Source organism: Zerene cesonia, chromosome 16 (assembly GCF_012273895.1).
Source record: "Zerene cesonia ecotype Mississippi chromosome 16, Zerene_cesonia_1.1, whole genome shotgun sequence".
Lineage (NCBI taxonomy): Eukaryota > Metazoa > Arthropoda > Insecta > Lepidoptera > Pieridae > Zerene > Zerene cesonia.
Genome location: NC_052117.1, coordinates 1,964,684 through 1,991,935, shown reverse-complemented (window position 1 = coordinate 1,991,935; position 27,252 = coordinate 1,964,684). Strand labels below are relative to the sequence as shown.

Here is a 27,252-nt window from a genome sequence, read left to right as displayed (position 1 = left end):
GAAATATAAATTACATAAAGTATTTTATAAACGTCGTGATGGTATTCATTACGTATTAATATAAAGCTTCTATAGCTGTAAAGATATCATCAGAATAATTTATCTCTACTTGAATTATAAATATTTTGTATACCTAAACTACAATTGTTTAATTAAAATTTCATGCATTAATGATGATACGTTATTATAAATTGCAAGACACCGTATTTTAGGATCATAGAACATTACTTAGGTACTCTGTGATTAGGATAAAGTCCACAGATGACAGAATGTAGATTATATCTAATCTGTATACTTAGAATAAATTTATATAAATAGTTACATACAAAATACCTACAAATATCTTTCTCTTTGATTACTTGATCTAAACATTGTTTCTACATATATATGTAGTTTATTATGTTTTAAAAATCTCATAAAATCGGTGAATTAATGGAAAACGCAATTACACTGCATATTAATAAACATTTCATTGAAAGTGTTTGCAATTTGAAAATTTTATACATTTGAAAGTAGATAAACGAAACTTTCTTTTTTGTATATGTGAATATTCGATTACAACATCGCATTACGTATGTTTAACTCAGTTTATGGGAGTGAAGCCAGGTGTAAACAAAGTAGCGCCGGCATCGTATATTGAATGTTCTAGATGTCGACGCGCAATACGCGTGATCATGATATTTTGGCATTGAATATTACAAGATGGAACGTCTATCTCATGACTTAAACCTGGCGCTAGAAGAAAGTAACTGCGGCAGGCAGGAGCGTAGGAAGCTAGGGTTCCGGAGACGCACCAGGTCTGCGGGGAATCTGCGTTAGTTTTGTTGTCATTATTATCGATAATCAAACATGACTATCACCTTGGCCTATTTTGCATAATGTGCTTGTATATTATATTAGTAAGCATTCAGTGTTTATCCTTCATAATAAGAAAGATAGTTACGAAAAGTAACATTATTTATGAACATTGTATTATCTTGTCATCAAGTCTAATTTTTTTTCTTATTTGAGATAGATAATTTGAGACAAAAATATGCATTCAATTGAATATTACAATTGAATTTGGTATATCTCAATATGGGAATGGTTGGCAATTAACAATAGGCAAGGCATTTTATATATGTATATGTTGTTAAACATTATAATGAAATGTTTTTGTAATATCTTCTTGAGTGCCTCTTGTAAACAATTAGAAAATATATTTGTTCAGTCAGCTCTAGATATGTCCAAAAATTTTAATAATAACTAACATCACACACATGTTACTTTATAGTTACTGTGTCTTATCGTACAGTAATCTATAAAGAATTAAGTCTGTAAAGAGTTGTAACACTACAGAGAATCCCATGCTATGTTTTAATTATGTTGCTTATTTATTTCTCACAGACAGTATAAATTTTTTATTCTTGTATATGTTGAACAAATTAAATTGTTTTATCCTCAAATTTTATTCAGTAGATATTGATTCATCACATAATATCTTATACTAAGAGTTACTTCAATGAATAAGTATAGTATATATATATATATATCTTTGAATTCATTAAGTTTTATACCTAAACAGTGTGTGTATTACTAAACATGTTCCAAACATTACAGCTGCCGCAGTAACAGTGAGCCTGGTTGATGATGGCAGCTCCAGCAGCCCCCCACAAGCACCTCTCATCACCCAACCATTGTCTGACTCTGATGAACCTCATGTCAACATCCACACATCAACGATTAAGACTCGACACTACTGTCAAATTGGCAATTTCGAGTCTGATTCATTCAATGAAAACTTCTCCCCCACTCGACCGGCGAATACAAGGAGAAAACGGAAATTTAAGAAGATGCCTGTGGACTATTCCGATGGGAAGCACTCACCACCCATTGAAATATTGAGCGTCAGTGCGGAAGTATGATTTTTGAGTCAATTGAAAGCTAAAGCACTGGAATAGTTAGAACTCACACTCCTTTCGTTTCATAAACTCATATATTGTACAGATTTAATATTGATAATACTATTCAGTTTATTTTAGCTGTTTAAAGAACTTTTTTCACACAATTTTAGTTAGTTCTAGTCAATACATTAATTCTAACTTTAAATGTTAATAAGTAAAGCCTGAGTATCAAATGTGAATTAAATAATTTTTGTTAATATAATGTCTCTTTTTCCAGCCAAATGCCTTGCCAGCTACAATAACACACCATGCACCGCGGCTCTCTCCTCTTATACATGTTTCTAAACATAAGCAAGAGAGGTTAGTCATTATTTTTATTCTTTATTTTGTATTTGTTCGCACTAATGTGCATTTCAGTCATAATAATAATTACTTAATATCTTGGACATCTAAAATAAATATATTTCACATACACATCTTGCATAGATATTGTATGTATATATTTATATTGCGATATTTATTTATTTACAGAAATGCATTTTGTGGTAAACGAAAATGGTCGCACAGGGACAAAGGTGACTCTTGCGAGATGAGGGAACGATCATTCAGCGGCGGCTGCTCTTCGAAATCTGTGTTTTTCAAAAACGATTTCAAATCAAGAAAACATGATAGTGAAAAAAAACGAAAAGAGTCTCTTTTACAGCCTGGGAAGATCATCCTCAAATCGCAAAATCCAGATGGAGTTAAACCTTCGGGTTTTATGAATACTCCATCTCTGCCAGGCAGTTCGAGTTTCAACTTTGTGTACAAAAACTCTAAAAACGGCACACCTACTTTATCAAAAGTCACTGGCTATAAAATAACCACTGATTTGCCACCATCCTTCAATCCATCATGCAGTAGTAGCCATGGGAAAAACAACAGAAAAATTAAAGTTCTAAATAAGTCATATCCACAGAGTTCACTACGGAACCCTTTGAATTTTGATGATAATAATGCAGGCATGGATTGTGGGAACGAAAGTAGCTCTCTCAGTAGCAGCGATTCAGATGGAGGTGAGCATAATGAAACTGACGGAGAAGGTGACGATGAACTCACAGATTGGCCTGGAATAGAAGAACTGAAGGTTTTCAACAAGAGCCTCACATTTAAATCTTCCAAATCGGTTAACAATAATTTTACTAAATCTATAAGTAACATGCCTCCACCCAAGAGATTAAAGAAAGAGTGCGGACATACACAAAATTTCTGGGCGGGGTCCAAGAACAGGTTTAAAAAAAAGCGCGCGAAAGTAGACTTGGGAAACGATGATGACGCTATGATGTCCGATTCGCGAACTATTGTCGACGTCGATGACGATTCAAGAGACCCAAAAGAGGTTTTACCCCATTCCTCCTTCACGACTTTTAGCGATCTAAAAAATGCCGGTCCATCCGCCGCGAACACGGACGAAACGTTTTTTCATTCATTTCAAGCGTTTCAAGAGAAGGCTGAGGGCAAAGATGGGTTCGTTACGACACCGCGAACGAATTTCTCACTTCAGAAAACGTCGTCGAGTGATCTCAACTTGAGCGAGAAGTCGCCGCAGAGCGATCATTGTTACAGTGAACATTCTATGGGCAACACTGCAGTGACGGAAGTGAGGGAAATACGGGCTGGATGCAGGCGAATAAGGGAAGAAAGACCGGGTTTCTTGATACTCAGTGCGGCTAATGAGCAATTGTCCAGATTCCTGCAGGACTCCTGCCAGACTGAACTGAAATTGCCTAGCCTACAGGATCCGGAAGAGAAAGAAAAGTTGGAATCGCTCGCGAAACTTTACTCATTGGAGATGCAGGTGGATTTGGGAAGACCGGTATTGAGAAAGACTAGGTAAGGAGAAATGGGTGATTTTATTTACACACTAGATTTTGAATTTATTAAATAAGTGGTAAGGTTTTTAAATTACTTTGTATATTAATCTTAGAAAATGTCCTCATAAAAATCGACCAATAGGGCAAAAAACATTATAAGGCGATCTGTATGACTAGAGTCTAGTCAAGTTTTAAGCAGTGTTCAACATCAGACATCTAGCCGTATTAGCGGAGTAAAATAAACTCATGACACAGTTTTATAACCACTGCAATGGGAATATGTCCTTATATCAATAGTCGTATGAGTGAAAATGGTATGTGTAATTTCTATATCTCACCATTGTGTTCATGCAAACCCTATAAATGGAATAGTGATATTCAAAATAATATCTCATATATCTACCTATTTTGATGTATACTCAATAGTTAAACCAACCAATCTGTGCTTGTGTATTGTCATAATGTCCAAAGATGAGATGTTAAACATAATACCTAAAAAAACCTTACCCATATTATCATACTAGCTTTTGCCTTCGTCTTCGCACGCGTTATATTCGGAGTAGTTTGAGATGATTTTATACATATAAATCTTCCTCTTACATTACTTTATCTATGAAACCATATGACACCCATCAAAATCCGTTGCCTAGTTTTAAAGATTTTAGCATACATAGGGACAAAGAAAGTGACTGTTTTATACTATGTAGTGATTTGACATGTCATATTTGACCCATTATAAAGTCTTTATAGTTCGGCCGTTCATAGAATGCGCTCCTGACACGTCGCGATTGAACTGACGACGTAACTTTGTAATGGCGTTGCAGTTAAAATAAAAATATTTTTGCTGGTTGTTTACCGTTTTAATAATTGATGAGCATTAAAAAAAATTATTATATCAATAATCAATAAATGTTATAATTTTGTGCCAAACTGAGTGTCAAATAACTTGGTAAACAATATTTTTCTAAATCTATACTGCGCTATTACAAGGTTATGTCAGCGCTTCATATTTGTAGTGCTGTGCTAAAAATAACAGGCAGGTATCGTTATCTGTTCTTATACAGTTATACTTATAATATAAAATAATACGTTTTATTTTTCTTTTTAAGAATTTGAAAATAATGGACTATAAAATAACTTTTATGAAATATAAAAGTATAATTATTGTTGATAATAATATAATTATACATGTAGGCGAAGATGATGATGAAGACACCACCTTCTCAAGCGAATCGGAGTCTGATTAATATTCTGTACCCACATTAAATTATTCATTCAATTTTATTATATGAATTACCTTTTTTTGGTTTCCACTTTAATAACGAAAATATAAATTTTAAATGATTCCGCCAATTTAAAACGAAAATAGTCTTAAAATAATGCGGCGGTTCATTTTGGAGGAACGGTAACAAACTCAGTGTTATGTTGTGCCCATCACTAGTCGTAACTAACTGATAGGTGTCAGGAACGCATTCTCTGAACGGCCGAAGTATAATTTCTGATTATCTATTTCAGTAACACAATGCAAGCTGTCCGTGTAGAGAACTCGTACTACAATTTTCCCTCGGACCACAAAAGACGTTGCTACGGCGAAGAGGCGGACTCCAGCCTCAGCCTGAGTGATCCCAACTCGGTCAGTTCGATCAATGACCTGGAACAAGACTTCGACAAAAACTGTGATACACTCAAGAAAAACGATAAAAGCATTCACATAAGCGATATCAATGATGCTTTGATTGATAAGACCTTATTGCATCATCCGGGGGATTTGGATTAATCTTTTTCTAAGTGAAATGGTCTAACACTTATTACTGGAGGAGAGAAAACATGGTAGTAAGTGATAAGGTTGAACTCCTAGTTCCAAAGCAATGATACATATAAAAAATAATATACTTGTACACACAATATCTCTAAAATGTTTTTCATAACCCTGAATGATAACTGTAGAAGGTGATCTAATCTGTACTATACTAATATTATAAAGCTGAAGAATTTGTTTGTTTTTTTATTTGAACGCATAAATCTCAGGAACTATTGGTCCGATTGGAAAATTTATTTCAGTGTTAGACAGCCTATTTATTGCGTAAGGCTATATATCTACCACGGGCGAAGCCGGGGCGGACCGCTAGTTAGTTATAAAGTTGTGGATTGCCGTTGTCAACAAAACATTGTTGATTGTCTTACATGTTATGTTTAGCCAAATGACTAAAAGCTAATTCGCTTTACATCAGTAGCGAGACAAATTATATGGTCTATGGGAATATTTTGAGGCTACAAAATAGTTTAGTTAAACTATTGCTTGATATACCAATAGAACTTTATTGTGTAAGGAAATATTTGCAGATATATGACTCCATTGACTTATATAAAAAATAATGTTTTATAAATAAATATTTCTTGTTAAAATAAATGGTGTTATAAATGTTACACTTTTGATATTTATCATGAAAGTTAAATATACAATTTTCCCTACGGTTAATTGATTTTGGACGTTATTTTAATGACGCAAATGTCAAAATCCAATTATCCGTAGGCAAATCGTCATTCTTAAAATGTTACATACAGTGTAGGTATCGTTGAAGAAATACAATGTAAATAAGATGTATTTCATTAATTTGATTCTTTTCAATTAGAAAAAGTAGTCACTGTTTGTTATTGGTCGGACCATGGTTTAATAATCCATGTTTACGATGTTTTAACTCTCTGTGTTGATAATAAGTAAATAAATCGATTTAGAATGCGAAAATTTTCGAATAGTACATTCAAGGTTGTCTCTTCTAACAGCAAAGCATTAGAATGATCAATCGTTTTGAGTGGGGAAAAATCATTTATATGGCCACTTTAAAATTTCATTGGTTTAGAAGATTTGATAAAATTGATCTCGAATTTGGACGTAGGAAAATTAGATTTTCAAATCTTGAAGCGTAACATAATATGTAAAAACTAAACATATGTGTCTTATTATGTTTAATTTTATTATGTGTAAGGTATAAAGTAGCATACGAATGGTTTTATTTAAAACATATCTTAGTTTATTCATTAATTTGTATATTAACAAATTTAAACAATAACTTAACGTTAATTTAATAAGATAAACGTTTGTTAATCATAGATATTACAAATCAGTAATGTTATAGTTATTCTTCCGTTTCCCATTAATTTAGACAAAACTACGAACAAAGTTAAGATTCTATTAATGTACGGCAGATAAAAAAAAGATAACTTTATAATAAATTTTGTTAATTAATTTCAAACGTTTTAACTTTTGTTTAGGGACCAAGTTTCTTTTCATTATTTTTTTTTTATTTTAACAATAACACATACTAAAAATTAATCCAGCTATTAAAATGTTTAACAAAGGAATATGTTAGTTCATAAGATATAATGATCTATCAAATTTTGATCATTATTCTATAGGAAAGATTATTTGAAATAGACGATTTGACGTAATAGCGGAAAAAAACTTATTTCATCATAATTTCTAAGGTGAGCCCTTAACGAAAGTCGTTGAAAGATGAAACCTATTATTTGTAATTTTTTAGTTTACTCAACTCATTTTTGGTATTTTTAAGTTCCTTTAGATTTGTGATCTCTGCATATGATTGTGCATTATACAGATGATATTCATTGTATGGAATGAAATAAACAAACTAGATTCGGCATCACTAAAGCAACATTCATATGCGCGGACATAATGTATTGTAAAATACTGCCATATCTTTCGAATGCATTGTAAATAGTTATGTACCTGTATTTTACTGAATTCACCAATAATATTTGATACTGTTGAGCAATTGTAAAATTTAAACCTATACGTACGAGTTTAGATCGTTAGTTTTCTCTGTGAATATATTATAATGGTTGTATTGATTGAATAAACAAAAATAATTATACTTTTTTAAAAAGTGCTGCGTGTTTTCTTTTTGCCCTGGCGGTAACGTTTACCCTAACTGGTAAGGACGAATGTATGTCTAATTTTATGAAAATTTCTGATAAATGTTTGGGAACTAAATTACTGTATTTCTGGGGTTAACATCAGACGCGAAACTACAGTGGGGAGCCCATGTTAACACCGTCGCTGCTAAACTCAGTTCAGCCGCTTATGCAGTACGAAAGATGATGCATCTCACTGATGTAGATACGGCTAGATTGGTTTATTTTAGCTATTCCATTGCATCATGTTCTATGGAATTCTGCTATGGGACAGGGCAGCAGATATTGAAACCATTATATTTGTATTGCAAATCAGGGCAATACATTATACTCTTATATACTCTTTTAAAGAGTACTGGTATCCTAACTGTACCGTCACAGTATAATATGTTTAATAACATTTTACACGTACATAATAACATCAACTTACATACAAAAGTAGGAGATAGACATTGATATGACACGAGGAACAAATAAAATTGAAATGCCTGCTTAGTAAAGTAAAAAATTCATTTATGGTATACAAGGATGGTACATAGAATTCCTCAAAGTATAAATCGTTCAGTAGTTTATAGAGCCTACCATAGCATTAATGAATATATGGAAGATGACAATCCATGGAATGTTGTCTCTTACGAAGCACAGTACAGTAGTGCAATTGTGACATCATTATTATGTACATATTACATATTATGTAGAACTAAAATGTAAAATTGATTTTATTTTAAAATAGCAACTACAGAGTTTCTTGCCGTCTTTTTTCTGTGGAAACTGCTACAATCTTACTAATATTATAATGCGAAAGTTCGATATCGATACATGTAACCCAGGGATAAAAAAAAATAAATTGGCGAATATGTCACTGGACTGATCCTTATAAATTAAACAGAGATATCTACGTACGATTTTTGCTGAATAATAAATACTTCGCGATGTAAAGCCTCCAAAGTCGTAATTAATGTCAATTCCCTCACAAAAATATACGAAGCATAAAATTTTGTAGTCCACGCAGGCGAAGTCGTGAACGGAATGATAGTAATGAAATTGAATTTGTCAGAATAAATCACAATATCGTTTTTATACATTTATTATTTTAGCTAAATTGCAAAATTAACAAATAAAATAATAACAGTGAGCACCATTACATACCTAATCGTTTGACGATATAAAACAACAAAAAGTGGCAACATCAGACTTTCCTTGTGTGATTTTTCAAAATGTCTTTATCAAAGTGTGGAATGACATATCTCTCTTTTATGGCAACATCGTGAACATTTAGTTTAAGATATAAATAAAACCTTATATCAGATTTATATTTTTGTACTACGTTAATTTAAGTCGCACGACTGTTATATTGTTTAAATTTATCACATTATAAAATGTTCAAAGTTGTCAATCTACCCTCATCACTCCATTAAAATACAATCATGCATTGAAATAAAATTAAGTAAATAACATAAAGCTAACTTTAAATAACAAAGGAAGCCCGCAACAATAAGATACACAATGAATATCAATAAAAATCATATAGTATAAAGCTGAATAGAAAAGAGTACATTTTGTGCCTATATCTATAAAAGATTACAATAAAAATATCCCGCGGTATTGCACATCGTATAAAAAAACAAAAACAAACAAAGACAGTCTTGAGAATATTATGACGGTCTATCTCATAGATTATTACGTATTTATATAAGTTATCAGTTTAAAAAAATCTCCATTAATAGATGTAATGAAATTGACAGATACACATTTTTTATATAAAACACAGTCTATATGCTATGACGATACATACGAATGGAAAATTATTAAAACAAAACATATATCTATACATTTTCGTTTAAATTTAAAAATCACGACATACAATAAAACTAAAGCCGTTTATCGGACCACAGACTACATCAAGGTGTGGCCTGTGGCATAGACAATTGTCAAATTTGAAATTTGACTCATTCCTCTATGGTACAGATAAGATCATCTCCCTCCAATTTCTGTCCGTTCGTAATGGCGACGGTTTTGACGGTACCGGCTTGCGGCGCTTGTACAATCATCTCCATTTTCATGGCGGACAACACTGCGATAGGCTGGCCTTTGTCGACTTTGTCGCCTTCTTTCACTTTGATTGCTGTAAATAAATTATTTTGTGTTTAAAATTTTTAAAGAATAGATAATTTTTATCACGGGATTTGAACACGCGTCTTTTTGCCAAACTCTAGCAACGCTTGACCTTTCGTATATTATGTACATCACAGAAGGATATCATTAACTTTGTTTTGCTTTGAACTAACTACTGATAATTTAAAAATATATACTCACTTAAAACTGTTCCCGGCATGGGCGCTCCCACTTGACTCTTATCACCTTTCACCGCTTTGGGATGGATTTTCATTTCCTTTAAGAAAGTATAGTCATGAGTAAGAAACTCTTTTGTAAATTTAATTTTTAGTTTTATAGCATTGAAATGCTTTATAAATGAGAAATTTTGAAAGAATAGAAAAAAATTTTCAACTCTTTTTTAATTTATTAAAGTAAATTGAAGTCCTGTGTCCTCTACTGGGGTATGGGGCAGATGATATACATCTGTTTCACTGATCGATTCTCTTTATGGACAAGTAGGTGATCAGCCTTCTGTGTTCCGCCAGACCGAGATATTTCTCTTTTTTGTGCGTCCCCACCGTGAATCGAACGCAGGACTTCTCGGTTTTACGCTCACGCGTTAACCACTGTACCAAGGAGGCGGCCACGGTTTTCAATTGATAATAAATAAAAAAGTGGCCAATATAAGTTTGAACCTAGGACCCTGCTGAAGACCTAGTATTTACCTGGCTAGCTTTCTCATCACGTATGAAGACAGATCGCAGTTGACCGTTGAGCTCGAAGAAGACTTCCCTCTCTCCTGCAGCCGTCATTTCCTCAGAAACTGCTAAAGTCTTTATATCTAGTGTCTTTCCGCGCTCAATCTTTACTTCTATTGTCTCGCCGACCTGAAAAATATTAGTTGAAAACATAATATGATTATTGAAGTCCTACCAAAACAAAATGTCTATCTCTTCAACCACGCCTAAACCACTGAACCGTTTTGGATGAAATTTAGTACACATATAGCTTGAGACCCGAGAAACGGCAAAGGATAGTTTTCGTTCCAGAAATCCTATGGGAAAGAGAACTGTTGAGTAAAACCCCGGACTGTTTATCTATTCCTTTGACTAAGCGAGGGAGCAAAGCTAATATAAACCAGAACATAATAGATAAATAGACTTTTTTGCCTGATAATGGTGTTACTTTTTTAGCTCAGTGTTTCCAGGTTAGTTTTGGGGTAAAAGGTTATATTTTATTATCTGTGCTACAGATAGTTTACAATTTATATAATTATATATCGTATATAATATATAAGTTATATATTATATAATTCAATGGTGCGGTTATGAATTTTTGTTTTTCTACAAATCGTAAGTGGCATCTCACCGTAGGCCCAACCAGGAAGGTTTTAGTGTCAAGATGTTTGACCGGCCCGTACTTGTCGCGTATACGGAAGTAGTCGTTCGCAACTTGCGGGTACATGGCCGCTGACATCACGTCTTGGTCGTTCACCTGGAAGTTATTAAGTTATTTTAAGTTTTTTTATTTACCCATGAGGGTAATTGTAAACAATTCTCAATAAACTTTGCTGAAAAACTTCACTTTTTTAAAATGACAATTTCTTTTATATAAAATATCTATTATGCCTTTTTACTGTGAAAATCAATACATATTCTATTTTACTACAGTTTCGATCATATCATAAAAAATGTCAATCTGTATTCCAATATCATTCGAATTCCTTCGAAAACTTTTAACACGACGGAGCAACATTTTACTCGTATTTGTATTTAATATATTTTTAAAGCAAGACAATCTCACATCTGGGTACGTCTCTTGGATGTCCTTCTTCAGTTTGTCGAAGTCCAAAGGCGGTAGCTCTTGTCCCGGACGACCTTCTATCCTGGGCATGTCTTTTAGAATTTTAGACCTATAATAAAATAAGGAATGTTATTTTCGAAATATATAATGAAAATTGTTATATGTTGTTGTAAATGTATAATGAAAATTGTTCAACAATATCATAATTCCCTAGGTTAAGTCTCAATTTGTAATTATTTCAAAACAATAAAGCATAAATAAATAATTCATCCAATGTCATATATAAAAAAACCATTACAACTTAACTATTTAATATATTAAACGAGCAGAAATAGTATATTAATATTTTTTTTTAAATTTCTCATTCATATTCTGAACATAAGTATTATTTATACCTTAAAGGCTCAGGGAATCCCCCATACGGTATCCCGATAGCACCTTGGAAGAATTCTACCACGGATTTAGGGAAGGAAAGTTCTTCTGCCCTCGCGTGGATCTCCTCAGCTGTTAACTTGTTCTGCACCATGAATTGGGCCAAGTCTCCCACTACCTTGGACGATGGTGTCACTTTGATTATGTCACCCAGGAGAAGGTTTGCTTCTCTAAAACAAAAGTTAAAGTTCTTAAAATGTAATAACTAGGTTAAACGTTAACCTGCATTTAAGTGTAATAATTCCAACCGGAATTTAGTGTCCTTTAAATACAATATATACGTGGTAATGGGTACAGTAAGTGTCTTTAAAAATTTATTGGAAACCTTAAACGGTTTTGGATTAAGGATTTTTTAAAAGAAAGAAAAATCGAACACACATTTTTATGCAATTTGAAACTGGTATAACCTACATCCGAAAACATTAAGGAAGAGTATTCTATTAACTCCGCAAGAGTTACCTCACATAAACTACCAGAACTTGACCTTTACCTATAAGCCTTCTTGACCTCCTCAAACTGGCTGCCCAGACCCAAGGAGAAGGCCTGGAACTGCAGATTGGTGTACTGACCGCCAGGTATCTCGTTGATATACACGTCCGCGTTACCAGACTTCATTGTGGCCGTGCATTCGAACGGACCGTACAGGGTGCGAGCTTGCTCCCAGTATGCGGAGTATTCGGATACCGTTTGGAGGGGGATACCTGAGGGAAAAATTTATGCTTTTAATTTACTTTAAACTTTTTTTTGTGCTGTAAACATAGAGTATAATATATTTTAAACAACCTGCGCTAACAAATACATAGAATAGAGGTGGTATTATCTATACAATATTAACTCTTAACTAGATGTTGACAATGGATTCCACCCAGCAAATAATAATGATAAGCTCTACAGAGCACTTCCAATAATTATGATCATGTATCCAAAGTATATGATGTGTATTTTTTTTAAATCACAGATTTGCTGAGTGATGTCAATTGTCAGAATGCAATTTTCATTTATTTCACAAACAGCACCATTTCCGATTCACATTCCTCCATATAAGTCCAGATCTTCAATCTGTCCCACACCACTATTCATCTAAACAAACTGTACAGCATCAGCCCCAATCACAGCTTCACTGGACACCAGGTCTTCCACTCACCAGTATCCAGCTTAGTGGACTGCAGGGACGCCACCAGCGCGCCCATGCTGGGCTGGCTGGTGAGCCCCGACATGGAGTCCACGGCCACGTCCACGGCGTCGGCGCCGGCCTCCGCGCACGCCAGCATGGCCGCCACGCCGGCGCCGGCCGTGTCGTGCGTGTGCACGTGGATCGGGACGTCCGGGTGGCGCTCGCGGATCGCGCCTATCAGCAACCTGGTGGTTATGAATACACGTAAGCAAAGACAGAAGAGAGACGATTTATGAAAAAAAAATTGCTTCGCTTTGCATTGCTTTTACCTTTGTATATAGAGAAATTCAAAACCTTAATAGCTATAACCATAATCCATATGGGCCAAGTAATTTAATCTTGTCATCAATATTGTTAATAATATAGTTAATATAAGTATTAAAGTTAATAAAGTTCCAAAAAATTTGTAAGGAAACATTGTTTCAGGAGCATATTACAAATTATTATAAATAATATTCAAATGAACAACAGAAGCCCTAATACTTGAAGTCGTAAAATTCACAAAAACACAAATCTAAAAGTGTCTTATGAATTAAACAACTTCAAAAGACGCTTCTATATGTGTTTTAACGTTAAATAAATTTTTTTCTTTCTCTCTTTCTTACTTACTTGGCAGCTTGTGGTTTCAATAGACCAGCCATATCTTTAATACCCAGCACATGAGTACCGGCCTTCACCAGCTCATCAGCGAGATTCACATAGTACTTCAGGTCATATTTAGTCTTCTCAGGGTTGGACACGTCTCCAGTGTAGGAAATGGCCGCTTCTACTACACCCCCGGCCTTGCCCGCCGCTTCCATACCGAGTATCAAGTTGGGAAGGTAGTTAAGGGAATCGAACACTCGGAATATGTCCATACCGGATTTCACCTGTAAATAAGGATATTCTTTACATAGAGGCCATGTATGAATATATCTTTTATTACTTACGCTGAAATTTCAAATCAAAGCCAGAAAGACAGAAAATTTTGTCCTTTTAAAAGGTTTAATACAAAACTTTGTACGTAAAACTTAAAGTGGAAGTTAACCTATGACTTAAAATAAGCAGTAAATACTATGTATTTAACAATTAATTATATTTTATTTATTTCCTTGTTGTTCGTGTGCACAACTTACAATCTTCTATTACTTATTTGATCTCTTTAAAATTTTATTTATCTAATATCGCTCCGTCAGACCTCATATTCATAATTTTATTAATACAATGTGTATTTTTATATCTCTTCTTTCGAAGTCGGCCTATGTCATATATATGGAAGAATTTGGATCAAGAAATATATTTCTAATAGAAGTATTAAGTTCAAACTCACAGCCATATCACAGAACTTGTAGACCACGTTATCAGGATAGTTAGTGTATCCGACGGCGTTAGCGCCTCGCAATAACATCTGGAACGGGATATTGGGGATCAGCCGCCGCATGTCCTCCAAACGCTCCCACGGGCACTCGTGGAGGAATCTGGAATACGTATTTATTAATATTAAGAAGTTTAGTCTAAATATTAAAGTTACTGTCACTGTCAGGTGGTTTTGTTTTTAGATATCTCTTCGAATATAAAAATACATTTTGTGACTGTAAATATTGTATCTATTAGAAAATATGCATTAACTAGTTATTGCTCATTGATTGTCATTCACGACACGTTTTTATTTGGCGCCATCTGTCGGAATTTATAAATTATAAATGACTTCAACGCGCATCATACTCTATGTAAATAAATCTTCCCATGAGAGTGAGAGTTTTCAGTGCGGTAAAAAGTAGCCTTCGTCACATTCTAGCTGCCTATCACTAGATAAAATCACTCCATTGCGGCGTGAAAGAAGGTCATACAAACGCACTTTTAGATTTATAATATTAGTAAGGTTTGCTAGAATTGAGAAAGCTTTATACAATTGGCGTATCCCAAAGATACTGTCAGGGAAATAATATTACATAAAACATATGACCTAAATTTTCTTGTTATTTCTGTACTTTGTAATTTAATTATTAATTAAAAAAAAAAAATGAAATCAAAATTGGAGAGAAAAAGTATTAAAATTCAAAACGCACCTCAAAGCAACATCGAAGGTCGCTCCGCCCCAGTTCTCCAACGCATACAGGCGGCTAAAGTTGTGCGCCACGTACGGCGACACGGCGAGCAGGTCGTGCGTGCGCACGCGCGTCGCAAGTAACGACTGGTGAGCGTCTCGGAATGTCGTATCCATTAACAATAGCCCCTTGTTATTGCGTACCGCCTTCGCGAACGCCTCTGGACCACCCTCTTGCAGGATTTGCTTGAAACCCTTGGGCGGTTTCACCACTGTTTGATAATAGTGGATGTGAGAAAGACGAAGAGAATAGAGTAGCCATCTTAAATAGATTGACTATCTTATGTCAGTAAGGTTGTGATTTATGTATCTTGTATTTAAGCAATAATATATAAAAGGCGGGTAAATAGCACCCTTTGTGAAGTGATTTAAAGAAATATAGGTTAATAAATAAAATAAATAGGATAATACAAATACATTTTTCTGTTAATTGCATAAGCTTATTATGTATTCATGTCCACATTAGACATTCCTATATCGTGACTGCTCTATCATTTCCTGTATCTTGGGAATCAAAATCTATTATTTAAGATAATGTAGAATCTGGTAACGTAAAAGGAGTCGAGGAAGAGTAACCCATTAATTTCGCCGAAGATAAAAACTCTTGAATACTAACACAGAGTACTTATACTAAGATTTCTAGCATTTAAAATATAAGACTGGATTTATTTTCACTTAAAACAATTTCATCGTGATTTTTTTTCGAATTAATTTTGATTAGACAAGGCTTTAAACAAATGCAATGCAGAATAGGTAATTTTGTATTAAAATCTCTTAATTTTCCTAAAAAATACCTGTGATTATCTAAATATTTACTAATTTTAAGACATCCGGTAAAAAAAGAAAAAAGGAAACTCTCTTACCTGTATTCTCACCAGTCAATTCCTGTGCTTTAATTGCCTCTGGCGAAAGGTCTGAAGGAGGAAAAAACAATAATGATAGAGTGCATCGATGTTCGTGGTGTGCACTTAAGCGTAAACCCATTAAATGAAGTGTAGGTTAAAATAAACGAATATTAGTCGTAAATAAGGCAACCCAACGGTAAGTGGGGAAAGGATTACATGTTATATAATTTGGGGTACAGAGTATAGAAAATTTATAGAAATAATAAGTAATGGTCGGAATAATCTTCTAATTAAATTTTTTTCTTTCTACAAGTTGACTAAAAAAGAACACATATTTTTGAATCCAATAAAATCTGTAATGCTATTCTAATATATATTTTCTATACTCTGAAGCATATTGTAAAAAAAAAACTAACAGCTGAAGCCAATAAAAAGGCGGTACAATTGCAAATAATTATTACTTGTGCGATAGGGCCAGTCTGGATACATCGAGAGACTTTAAGCGACATCTATAATTTGTTCGAACCTACCGTACCCAGAGCGGGCTGAAAACAACTCAGTATTATTAATAATTTATTTATTTATTCTATACAAATATTACAAAGATGAAACTTTCATACTTTTGTATGTAAAGTTTTCACGCGAAAACTACTAGATCGATTTCAAAAATCCTATCACTATTGGAAAGCTGCAATTTGGCTGATTGACCACGGACGAAGCCGGGGCGAACAGCTCGTTTACTATACAATTAAAGTGCGTGAATTGAATTTATTATTTTAATGGATTATTGGAAGCTTCATTATTATAACTGGATAAATAAAAGAATAATCTATGATAATTCTGAACCATTTCTGAACACATGTTAAAAAGAATGTCTATTCCTAGTTTGATTTTACTCTTATTTCATACAAAAAAATTGCTATCACTCAAATAATAATTGTATATAAGATGATTCATAGTTTTAAGCTACCATTGTACCTTATTACCGAATTAATACCACAACCCAACAATTTGCACATCAATTGAATATAACTTTGTCGATCATTACAAGTAATAAGAGTATTTTAATATATAATATTATGTATATTAATTTTTGCAGTTTTGTTAAATTTCCCATTAATTATACACAATATAAAATCGACCTCATCCAATGGCAATAAAGTTCAATTTCAACTCAACTACACTTAAAAGTACAGTGGTATGTACGGTAAAACATTACAGGGTGACATTATGTTTCTGTTTAAATTGTTTCAGTTTTGTTAAATTACAAATAACACACAAGTCACAAACGAAAAGCGAACTATTCACGTTAAAATAAATTACAAATTCATATTATCAACTAAAGGTTAATATATAACGTAAAGCATTTGCATTAAATTAATTGTTTATTAAATTTTATTAAGTTTCAAATAGCAATAAGTAACACACCATATCATCAAAAACGTCAAAAAACGACCTTATTACGCTGTAATAAAGTTCAATATCAACTCACCCAAAAGTTCCAAAGGTATATACGCATTGGCCCTTAAGAGCGGTTTACATTATCTTTCGGTTTTGTTAAAATACCCACAAATTAGTAACACAATTTTAACGTCACAAATGAAAAGCGATCTTATCACACTGCAATAAAGTTCAATTGCAACTCACCCAAAGGTACCGGAGGTATGTACGGTTTGACGCTAGAGGGCGGTATGTCCGTGGCTAAGGGCGTGGCAGGTCCGTTAACAACTACATAGCCCAGGTAATTGAGAATCTTCTGAGCCCTATTTTGAGAGGCTTTGAACATAAATAACTGTGGATTTTCGTCGATAAAGTATGTGTCTACGGCACCTGGAAGTGTACAAATATAATTAATTATATAGTTTTAAGTGGTTGTTTTTTTATTTTTATTTTTTCTGTCTAGAAGAAGTTAAAGAAGTTTGTCTTAAATAATTAGGTTGCGTATCATTAATTGTTTTTTTCCTTTTGTAACACAACTAGCCCTACTGTTATTTATAGCAGTGTAAATCTGAATTGTAATTACTCCAAAAATATACAATTCCACAAGCTACAATCTATACAAGGCTATTCCTTTATTTGAAACATATCCGATGGTAAAAAATTAATCAATTCAATAAAAAAGTTCCCATTTTTCTAAAAAGTTCAAATCTTTTCAATCTTCTATTTGTATTCACTATAATGCTACATTTACAAAATGGTCTTTATTTAATTATAGAATCTTAAGTACTATTAGCTAAAACAATTAATCATAGTTTAGGGAACCTACCCGTACCACGTGACACGTTTCGTTTAGGGGGAGGGGAGGGCAGGTCGTTAAAACGTCATTCTTACATACCGTTAAGGAACTTCTGATTCTCCAACACATTGAGCAGGAAGGGAATATTGGTCTTCACACCACGTATACGGAATTCCCGCAGCGCTCTGTTCATTTTCGCCGCTGATGATGCTAAATCTTGTGCGTGAGATATTACCTGTAATGCATATTTGCATATTAAAAACTTGATTCCGCACGGGTAAACCACTCAACCGATTTAGATGAAATTTGGTACAAAGATAGCTTGTGATTCGATAATTAATAGTGAGATTCCAGGGGATTTCGGCAGAATTTCTGGGATAAAAACTTTATGAGCGAGGAACGAAAGCTATACAGGGTAAAACCCCGTTACTGTCTATCTTTCCCTCGGACTAAGCGGGCGAAAAACTAGTCATATAATAATGTCATATGACTAGTTGACATATAGACATGGATTTTTTTGTTATGTTGTAAATTAGAATGAGAAGTTAATTTCATTCAGTCTTACAATTAATATTTTTGGAAAATGCATAGATTAATAAAAAATTCATTTACTTTACTAAATGTGTTTGTTTATGAATAAGAAAATATCTTCTTGAATTTAGTTGCCTGTCTGATGTTATTGGTTTTGATATCAATCTTTTGATATAAATCAATTTTTTAACGATTTACCTTAACGAGTAGCGAATCATAGTACGGAGAAATGATAGCGCCGGCATATGTTGAAGCAGAGTCTAGACGGATACCCATACCTTCGCCAGATCTGAAAAAAATTGTAAAATAAATTATAAAAAAATTAAAAATATGTTGAGTCATCACTATATACATTGAATTCTTCATTTTAAAGGACCTATAGGCTTGTAATGAAGGGAACAAGTTATGATAGTATAAACTTAAAACTTTTGGAGAGCGTAATGAATAAAATGAATTTATTTATTTATTTATTTCAAAACAGAATTGAATTTGAATTCTCAACTCATTCATTAATAGACACTTGATATGCGTGAATGTTATTACGAACATTTTTAATAGTTTTAATTACCCGTCTAAATTTTAACACGTGATACTTCGCGTATTGAAAGAAAGAATGAAAGAAATAAATTTATTGTCTATAAACACACAGCAAAATACATATTTCCTTACATCCTAAATCCTCACCTAAAAACTTCAATCCTGCCAGTACTTGGTTGGAAGTTATTGGCCGGATCTTCTGTGGTAACCCTGCACTGTATAGCGTATCCATCAGCCCTAATCTGATCCTGGGTGAGGCCTAACTCAGGTAGGGTCATACCTTCGGCGATGCGGATCTGGGATTGGACTAGATCAATACCTGTCACTTCTTCTGTTATCGTGTGCTCTACTTGCAATCTGGGAAGAGAAGAGTAAGAGTAAGAAAAAATGACGTGGTTTTTAAATTAAGATTTAGTTAAAGTTAAAGTTATTCAACCAGTTTTGTACATTAAGATGGTTTCCAAATAAAACTATATGCATTAAAAAAATCATAAAATTCAAAGTAATAAAACACAATTAAATCATGCTTACATGAGATGTCATACTGTGCTTAACTTAACTTTAAACAAAAGCAATTTAAATTAAACTAAAAAGACATCTCATTCTATAGTATATCGTAAATCAAAATAATACAAAACTTGCCAATATTTGGCAAGTTAATACAAACCTTGCGTTAACCTCAATAAAGTAGAAATTGCCCTTATCGTCTAACAAGAACTCCACAGTTCCCGCGTTTTCGTAGCCAACGTGGCGAGCCAAGTGTGTAGCACAGTCTACCATGCGTTGACGTATCTAAAAAATTAATCATAATTGTATGTACATTTTGCTTAAGTCATTTTTAACAATAAATTTAAAAAGGTTAGGTATAATTATAATACCTCTGGGTCTAACCCAGGCGCTGGTGCAATTTCAACGACCTTCTGGTGCCTTCTTTGCACAGAACAATCTCGTTCGTACAAGTGCACCACGTTGCCGGCTTTGTCACCTGAAATAGATATAAAATTGAGTATGCAAATTATCATATCAAGCCGTGTATAATCATTTAATAAAAAATGGATTGAGTCGCGCAAAGCATGCTGAAAATGTATACTCTATTAATTCAGTAGTTTTTAGAAATTAAAAACCTTTTAACGGATTTTAAACGCGATTTTACTTTACAGCGAGCCTGTTCACGGGGAGACTCTTAATTTCTAAATGTATAATACTCGCGTAAAAACAAACACAAGAAAATACTAATTCAGTATTTTTAATTTCTATCTAATCTAAGCGCGGGAAACCAAACTGGTGGTTCACCCAATTTTGATTGATCATCTCCTCTTATGAACATTTACAGAAGTTATATCATCGTCGGCAATAGAGCAAGGCAAAGGATATGGGCTTCCGGTAGTATTTCAGCAAACGTGTTTCCGAGGCGTTTCGATAATGGAGATTACGGGAAGAAGTATTGACGACGAACAAAGGAGTAGATTGCGAAGGTTGGACCTCCTCCTTAATTTTCAAGCAAATTCCTACACCAACCAACTCACCCAGCAGCTGCACCTCGATGTGCCTCGGCCGCTCAATGAAGCGCTCTATGAACATGGAGCCGTTCCCGAAGGCGCCGAGCGCCTCCGACGACGCGCGCTCGAATGACGACGCGACCTCGCTCATTTCGCGAACTACCCGCATGCCGCGTCCGCCGCCGCCGTATGCGGCCTACAGACAACATAGTGTGTGAAAAATAATAATCAAATTTGAAAAGACACTCTTAAATTATAGAATCACCTACCTAATATTGCCTGGTGTGTGAGAAATAATAAAATAAGGCCTTTTTGCTTTATTTCAATCACTAGTCCTTCACAACGTTAATACTACTTAGTAGTTTAATGAGTTGTGAAGCAAATAAAGATTTTTTTTTTAATATTAATGAAGAACATATAAGAAGACGTGGTAAAAATTAATAAATAGACCTTAATGACAGAATGTAGTACATTTCACAATAGTGTGTAGCAATGTGTTTAGGTTGAAAATAACGAAATTGTTTATAACAAAAACACGCTTCTAATCAACTAAATTGTCTCACTATACGCAAGTAAATTATTTATATCCTAATCAGGACAGTTAGATAAACTCATGAAATTATTTTATTTTCACTGATTCCGGACAAGTATAAGTTTGAATTAAATCTGTCCGTTAGAAGTGGTACAAAATCGAGTCTATGGTGCATGGACAGTGGAAAAATACAAGTGAAGCTAATAAAAAGGGTGTTAAAATATTATGAATTGAAGCTGGTTGGATAGTATGTATTGTATTGTTGGTTTAGGTGTTATTGAATATGTGAAAATTGTGTGGTGTGGTGTGCCATAGTTAGTTGCTAGTGTAAGTCTTATTTACTATAGGGGATTATTAGAAAATGTACTTAAAACACATACTTTAAATATAACGGGCAATCCATGTTGTTTGCAGAATTCAAGTGCTTCCTCTTTAGTTGTAATGGGACCATCGGTACCGGGGACAATAGGGACCTCTGGAATTAAATTATCCAAATTAATTCGTTAAAAAAACAGTTTTATTTATAGTTATTTCATTGAATAAATATCAGATTGGGTACTTCAATTGCTAATACGTTAAAATCTTCGAAAAAAAAAATTTAAATCGATTCAGTAGGTCCTGAATTACGTTCGAACTAAGTCACATAGAACTTTAACACAAATAAACTCTTCAGTTTTATATTACTAGTGTAGATTAAAAAACAATTTAAGAAGTTTACAGTTCCGAAAAACTTATAATCTAATTTAAAGATATAAATTACATACTTGCTTCTATAGCGGCCTGTCTGGCAGCTACTTTATCTCCCATTTGCTGGACAACTTTGGGCGAAGGCCCGATGAATCGTAGTCCAGCATTGAGGATTGCTTTCGCGAAATCTGACCTGAAAAATTATTTATCACTACATAGTATAATAAATCATTTTTAAACAAAAAAATTAGATGATGATTTTTCAGAAAAGTTTGCGTTCCATTGCTTTTGATATATTCCGTTAGTATTGGCTAAAAAATCAGCATGGATCAGCATGTGCTGAATATTACCTTGCATCCCAAAATTTTTTGAACAGATTTTTTAAAACTTATGCATATTATAAATATAGGGGCGTAACTACTCTAACTGAAGTTCCTTTATCAATAATAGACCACCAAAGACTTTTTACACATTTGTAAGGGACATTATGTTTCCAAGGTAAATAAATAAACAAGTATACCTTTCAGACAGCAACCCATATCCGGGATGGACAGCATCTACGTCGTTTTCCTTCGCAACCCGGATAATCTCCGGTATACTAAGGTAAGCTTCTACTGGTGGCAGACCTTTACCCACTAGGTAGGATTCGTCAGCTTTTTGCCTGTAAAATTTAAGATTTCATATTAAGAAAAACGAAATAAAGATTAACTAAGGGATATATTAGAAAATAATTAAATTGCTTATATGGGAGACGATGCGGTTCGATTCGGTGATAATTATAATAAGTTTAATTATAATTCTACTAGCGGTCCTTCTTCGCCCCTGGGACGTACGTAGCCTCAGGATACAGGGATACGTTTTGATTTTTTTTTAATAAAAACAGTATATAGGACTTTCTAGTAGCTTTTCACAGATACTATACATATACGAGATGGATTAATACCTGTGCATTTGCAGCTTATCCTGCTCGCTATATATGGCCACTGAACGAATCCCCAGCTCGGTGCAGGCCCTAAACACACGAATAGCTATCTCTCCCCTGTTCGCCACCAGGACGCTTCTAATCGGTTTGTACTCTACATTTTTTGTATCCTGAAAACATTCGACACATAAAACATGCTAAAATTTTTTAACTGACATCAAAAAAGGTTCTCATATCGATTGCGTGACTATTGTGTGAACCAATAAGATGATTCGAACTAATTGATGATGATTGTTTATTTATTTGTGCCTCCTGTGTTGACGCCTATTTAAATTTGGTCTAGTTCCGACAATTTGAAGGAGATTAAGTTTTTTTTTTAACAATTATTTATTTTACAATACCCATTAAGCCACGAAAAATTTTAATGAAATAAAAAGAAGCGGTTTTTCGAAACGGCAATTTGGATATTATATATGTATTGGCAACTTATGATGCAGTTACATATTGTTTTTGAAACTTTATACAATAAAGAAACATTATTCTGATTCAAAATTTAAATTGTATGGATATCGTTGGCCTTTAAAAAAACATTCTATAGATTACATTATTTTCATAAAAATTTATAACAACATCACGTCTTTCGAATTATAACAACTTTCTTCTTATTGTAATAAATATTACGTACTGTGGTGGCAGTCCTGTGGCGCGCGGCACTCCAAGCTTGAAACTGCGTAGCGGACGCTCTTAGAGCGAATCTTGCTTTTAAAATCTGCATTTTGCTTACAAATCAAACAATAAAAATATAACAAATAATAAGTACAGATATTAGTTTAGACGGACAGTTACTAATTATAATTTATTTCATCTTTAAATGAATTATTAAATTGACTAGATTCTAGTTTCGTTTGCTTGCGCGTCGGTCGATTAAATCTGAAACAAAGAAAATTTGTGTTTAAATATTATAACTTGGATAATCATAGACCAGTGGGTACCCCCGTTTGAAATGGATCAAACGGGGATACCTACTGGTCTATGGGTCTATTCCGGGGTAAAGCTAAAGTTATACAAATAAAAAAAATAGATTAAATTTTGGTTCAGCTGAGTCCAGTGGCACAGCATGTCACACGCATTACTGGTGAACTATTTTCAAGCATCTACAGATTTGTGTAATGCAAAAACTATGTTGTTTACCATCCTCCTAGTTTGAACTTTGTCCGATTAAGGACAGCCAACACAAACAAATTTTATCTTGTTTGTCGTGTTATCATCATTTTCGTTATCCATAGAAATAAATATTTAACTAAATTATTTGGTTGTATCATTCATTTAATAGATAAACAATACAAAGGTAAAAAAGCATATGACTAATTTAAAATCAGAAATTAATTTAAAATTGTATTATTAGTTGAAACTAATAACTGATAGATGATAATCATTATAATAACACAAAAGTCAAAAAAAGAAAATGTTCTAAATTCGATTATTTTTATTAATTGCAATACTACGTTTCGTTTTTCCCCTTCGGCTAATGTAAAGTGAATAGGTTTATTCATAATATGTTGCTATCATCGTGATCGATAGGATGTTTGACATAAAAATAATATTAGCTTTTTGGGTCAGTTAACAAATATGCAATAGAACTTAGGTGTATGGTATTACTAATAAATGTACGCGTTATACTAAAATTATATATGAAAGGGATTTTTCCTGTATTCATATGTTTGTAGGAAAGGGGGGATGCTTAAAAAATTTCTCATTTATGAAGCATTTCAGTGCTATAAAACTAAAAAAATAATTTTAAAACTGGCTTACTTATTCGATTTTTACGTCAAGGTTCTAATATAGTGTTTATTAACAAATTATAAGTACCTAATCACGACTTTACAAAACACACACATTCAATACATTTTATGAATTCATCGAAATGTAGGTAACATTTGTAAATATAATGCATTATAGGTGTCAAAGTGGTATATTACATCCAAAAAACGATTAATATCACCACATAGTATGACATAGAGTCGCTTTACGCCGTCTGTGTGTTTGTATGCTTAGATTTTAAAATTACGCAACTGATTTTGATGGTTGTTTTTTTAATTGATAGTGATTCGAGTGAGGTTTATATAGGGGCTTTACTCCGATTATAACGCGTGCGAAGCCGCCGGCAAAAGCTAGTACTATACTATACTAATGTTGATACTATCGGTAAAGTAGGTATTACCTACACAGATGTTCCTACTAGTTACGCCGCGCGGTTCCACCCGCGGAAGAACGCACGGGCATGAGCAAGAATTTATATAGCTCATGCACAGAATAATACATGTCTCATTCTGATGTATAAACCATATTACTGTTTAAATAAAATCCATTCAGTAACAAACCTCTATCCACGTATTCTTACACTGCTTTCAACTTTCGCGTTTATAATATTATAGTAGGATTTATTTATATCACAAGAGGGAAAAGGCGCAAAAAAAGCGGCAAATCACTAGTGTAATACGAATAAAAACCATTTACGTAGGTAACTAACTCATTGAGCTAGTTAGTGTCGGACTGGAGTTTGAATACAACATGATTTCAGCATATTACCGCCAATTACCATATTATTACCAACACGTGCTGTGAGATTTTTGTTGTTACATATTTTTCCTCTTCCATTCTGTGCGAATTTGTTATTTATTTGTTAATTTTTTTGATTATTTTCTATACTTATATTATACGAGGAACTACATTTATGATGTTTAACAATGATATTGCAAGTAAACGGGTGATTTTTAAAATTATTTTTTATTTATCTGTCGATAAATTTATTTTATCTAGACCTATAGTCTATACACGATCGAAATAAAATAGAACAGATTAAATAAAAAAAACTATTTTGCTTCCAAGGATTAACAAATAAATGTTTTTTTTGCAATATAGGTACTAATTTTCTATAATGTTGCCAGTAAATACCTCAAAAAAAAAAAAAACAATTAAAACGTAGTAGTTTAGTAAAATATGTTTGTAATAAAGATCAAGGTTTTCTTCACTTTTGCAGTTATCATTATGGTACTTTTTGTACACATGACGACTGTTCTTATCAATTGGTAATGTACCATGGGGTCAATATAGAAAACAAGTGATCTTGAGATATTACATAACGTGTGATCATATACACATATTAGCTACTTATATTTATGTAAAAATTGAGAGTTTTCTTTATAAAAATACAATTATTCATTTATAGTGGTCTACTACTACTTTTTAAATTATCTTTCAATATTGCCATCGAATTATGTTTAATATATACAATTAAAAAAACACCCATCTTATATAGAAGTATCAGCAAAACCTCTAAATAACATCGGTTTGGCCTACGAATCAAAATCAATAAAGCAATAAAATGTTAGGTACCAACAACAATGAAAAACAAAAAAACTAAACTTTCTTCAAATTGTCATAACTAGACCAAATTTTTAAATGGGGCTATATATGGCAGGCACTATCTTTCAAATAAAAAAAGTACCTAAGTATAATGAACCTATTATCAGTAAGAAGTTATTTTTTGAAGTTGGCCAGTAAATAATTTATTTGATTGAATATAAAGTCAAGGTATTTACACTGTTTTATTTTGATATAAATGTGTAATTTGAGTAAATATTGTATACTTTATTAAATAAATAAAGATAACGAGCCGCTGTTGTGGTTTTATACTTAAGTTTATGTAACAATTGTGTGGTCGAAGGTAAGAATTGTTTCTTTTATTCGAGTTTTATTATGGAAAAAAAAACAAAAAGATTAAAGAAAAAAACTATACGGGATATCACTATATTATACCTACCTACCTATATAATGTTTAAATTAAAATTACTATCGTATGAAAAGTTCATCTGGACTCTTGAACGAGCTTAAATATCGTTGTTCCGTTTTCATATCAAAACGTCTGAATCGATTTTTATGTTTCAGTACAGAAAAGATAAAGAAATCAGGAAGGAATATGGCCATAAAGTAGGCATATCTATTGTGATACTTTGAGGGAACTAATTACTGCCGAAAACTTGATAAGCAAAGTTCTGGAAAATAATGGAATTAACTAAACATCTACATAGTAACCATAGCGGTAGGTACTGTTAAAGGAATAATACACTACAATGATTGTTCGATTTGGAATTCAATGTTGTTTGAAGAAACCTTTGACGCATAATGAAATGGTTCATATT

General features: G+C 33.1%; 2 protein-coding genes across 6 annotated transcripts in view; one reads left to right on the top strand and one right to left on the bottom strand.

The window, feature by feature from the left end:
* Nucleotides 1-333: 333 nt before the first annotated feature.
* On the top strand, nucleotides 334-7,643 carry LOC119832880. 3 transcript variants are annotated; one of them, XM_038356688.1, is made up of 5 exons: nucleotides 334-797; nucleotides 1,600-1,898; nucleotides 2,161-2,243; nucleotides 2,415-3,755; nucleotides 5,252-7,643. In XM_038356688.1, the coding sequence occupies exons 2-5, from the start codon at nucleotides 1,833-1,835 to the stop codon at nucleotides 5,511-5,513; spliced, it is 1,752 nt and encodes a 583-aa protein (XP_038212616.1). In that variant the 5' UTR covers nucleotides 334-797; nucleotides 1,600-1,832; the 3' UTR covers nucleotides 5,514-7,643. The 3 variants fall into 3 exon arrangements, with proteins under 3 accessions (XP_038212616.1, XP_038212615.1, XP_038212614.1); XM_038356687.1 differs by having other exon boundaries at nucleotides 336-814; nucleotides 1,600-1,886; XM_038356686.1 differs by having other exon boundaries at nucleotides 337-814.
* Nucleotides 7,644-9,379: 1,736 nt separating this feature from the next.
* The window catches only part of LOC119832818 (pyruvate carboxylase, mitochondrial), a 31,401-nt gene continuing 13,528 nt past the window's right edge, over nucleotides 9,380-27,252 (bottom strand). For 2 of the 3 annotated variants that reach the window (XM_038356591.1, XM_038356592.1), the window contains exons 2-25: nucleotides 23,736-23,980; nucleotides 23,072-23,220; nucleotides 22,649-22,789; nucleotides 22,206-22,321; nucleotides 21,822-21,916; nucleotides 20,937-21,105; nucleotides 20,289-20,395; nucleotides 20,078-20,202; nucleotides 19,558-19,767; nucleotides 19,072-19,162; nucleotides 18,442-18,577; nucleotides 17,754-17,936; nucleotides 16,125-16,175; nucleotides 15,224-15,473; nucleotides 14,485-14,632; nucleotides 13,785-14,044; nucleotides 13,146-13,360; nucleotides 12,492-12,702; nucleotides 11,965-12,171; nucleotides 11,570-11,678; nucleotides 11,135-11,260; nucleotides 10,492-10,653; nucleotides 9,986-10,061; nucleotides 9,380-9,794 (exon numbers count right to left, since the gene is read on the bottom strand). In XM_038356591.1, coding sequence (XP_038212519.1) covers nucleotides 9,619-9,794; nucleotides 9,986-10,061; nucleotides 10,492-10,653; nucleotides 11,135-11,260; nucleotides 11,570-11,678; nucleotides 11,965-12,171; nucleotides 12,492-12,702; nucleotides 13,146-13,360; nucleotides 13,785-14,044; nucleotides 14,485-14,632; nucleotides 15,224-15,473; nucleotides 16,125-16,175; nucleotides 17,754-17,936; nucleotides 18,442-18,577; nucleotides 19,072-19,162; nucleotides 19,558-19,767; nucleotides 20,078-20,202; nucleotides 20,289-20,395; nucleotides 20,937-21,105; nucleotides 21,822-21,916; nucleotides 22,206-22,321; nucleotides 22,649-22,789; nucleotides 23,072-23,220; nucleotides 23,736-23,825 — 3,603 coding nt within the window. In that variant the 5' untranslated portion in view covers nucleotides 23,826-23,980 and the 3' untranslated portion in view covers nucleotides 9,380-9,618. The remainder of the gene's footprint in view (nucleotides 9,795-9,985; nucleotides 10,062-10,491; nucleotides 10,654-11,134; nucleotides 11,261-11,569; nucleotides 11,679-11,964; nucleotides 12,172-12,491; nucleotides 12,703-13,145; nucleotides 13,361-13,784; nucleotides 14,045-14,484; nucleotides 14,633-15,223; nucleotides 15,474-16,124; nucleotides 16,176-17,753; nucleotides 17,937-18,441; nucleotides 18,578-19,071; nucleotides 19,163-19,557; nucleotides 19,768-20,077; nucleotides 20,203-20,288; nucleotides 20,396-20,936; nucleotides 21,106-21,821; nucleotides 21,917-22,205; nucleotides 22,322-22,648; nucleotides 22,790-23,071; nucleotides 23,221-23,735; nucleotides 23,981-27,252) is intronic. The other variant, XM_038356593.1, reaches the window with a different exon arrangement.

Bases quoted from the DNA above. Each gene is read 5' to 3' on its own strand.
- LOC119832880 (XM_038356686.1), top strand. From the start codon at position 703: ATGGAACGTCTATCTCATGACTTAAACCTGGCGCTAGAAGAAAGTAAC. The intron at 815-1,599 runs GTTAGTTTTGTT...CAAACATTACAG, and splicing joins CAGGTCTGCGGGGAATCTGC to CTGCCGCAGTAACAGTGAGC. The intron at 2,244-2,414 runs GTTAGTCATTAT...ATTTATTTACAG, and splicing joins TCTAAACATAAGCAAGAGAG to AAATGCATTTTGTGGTAAAC.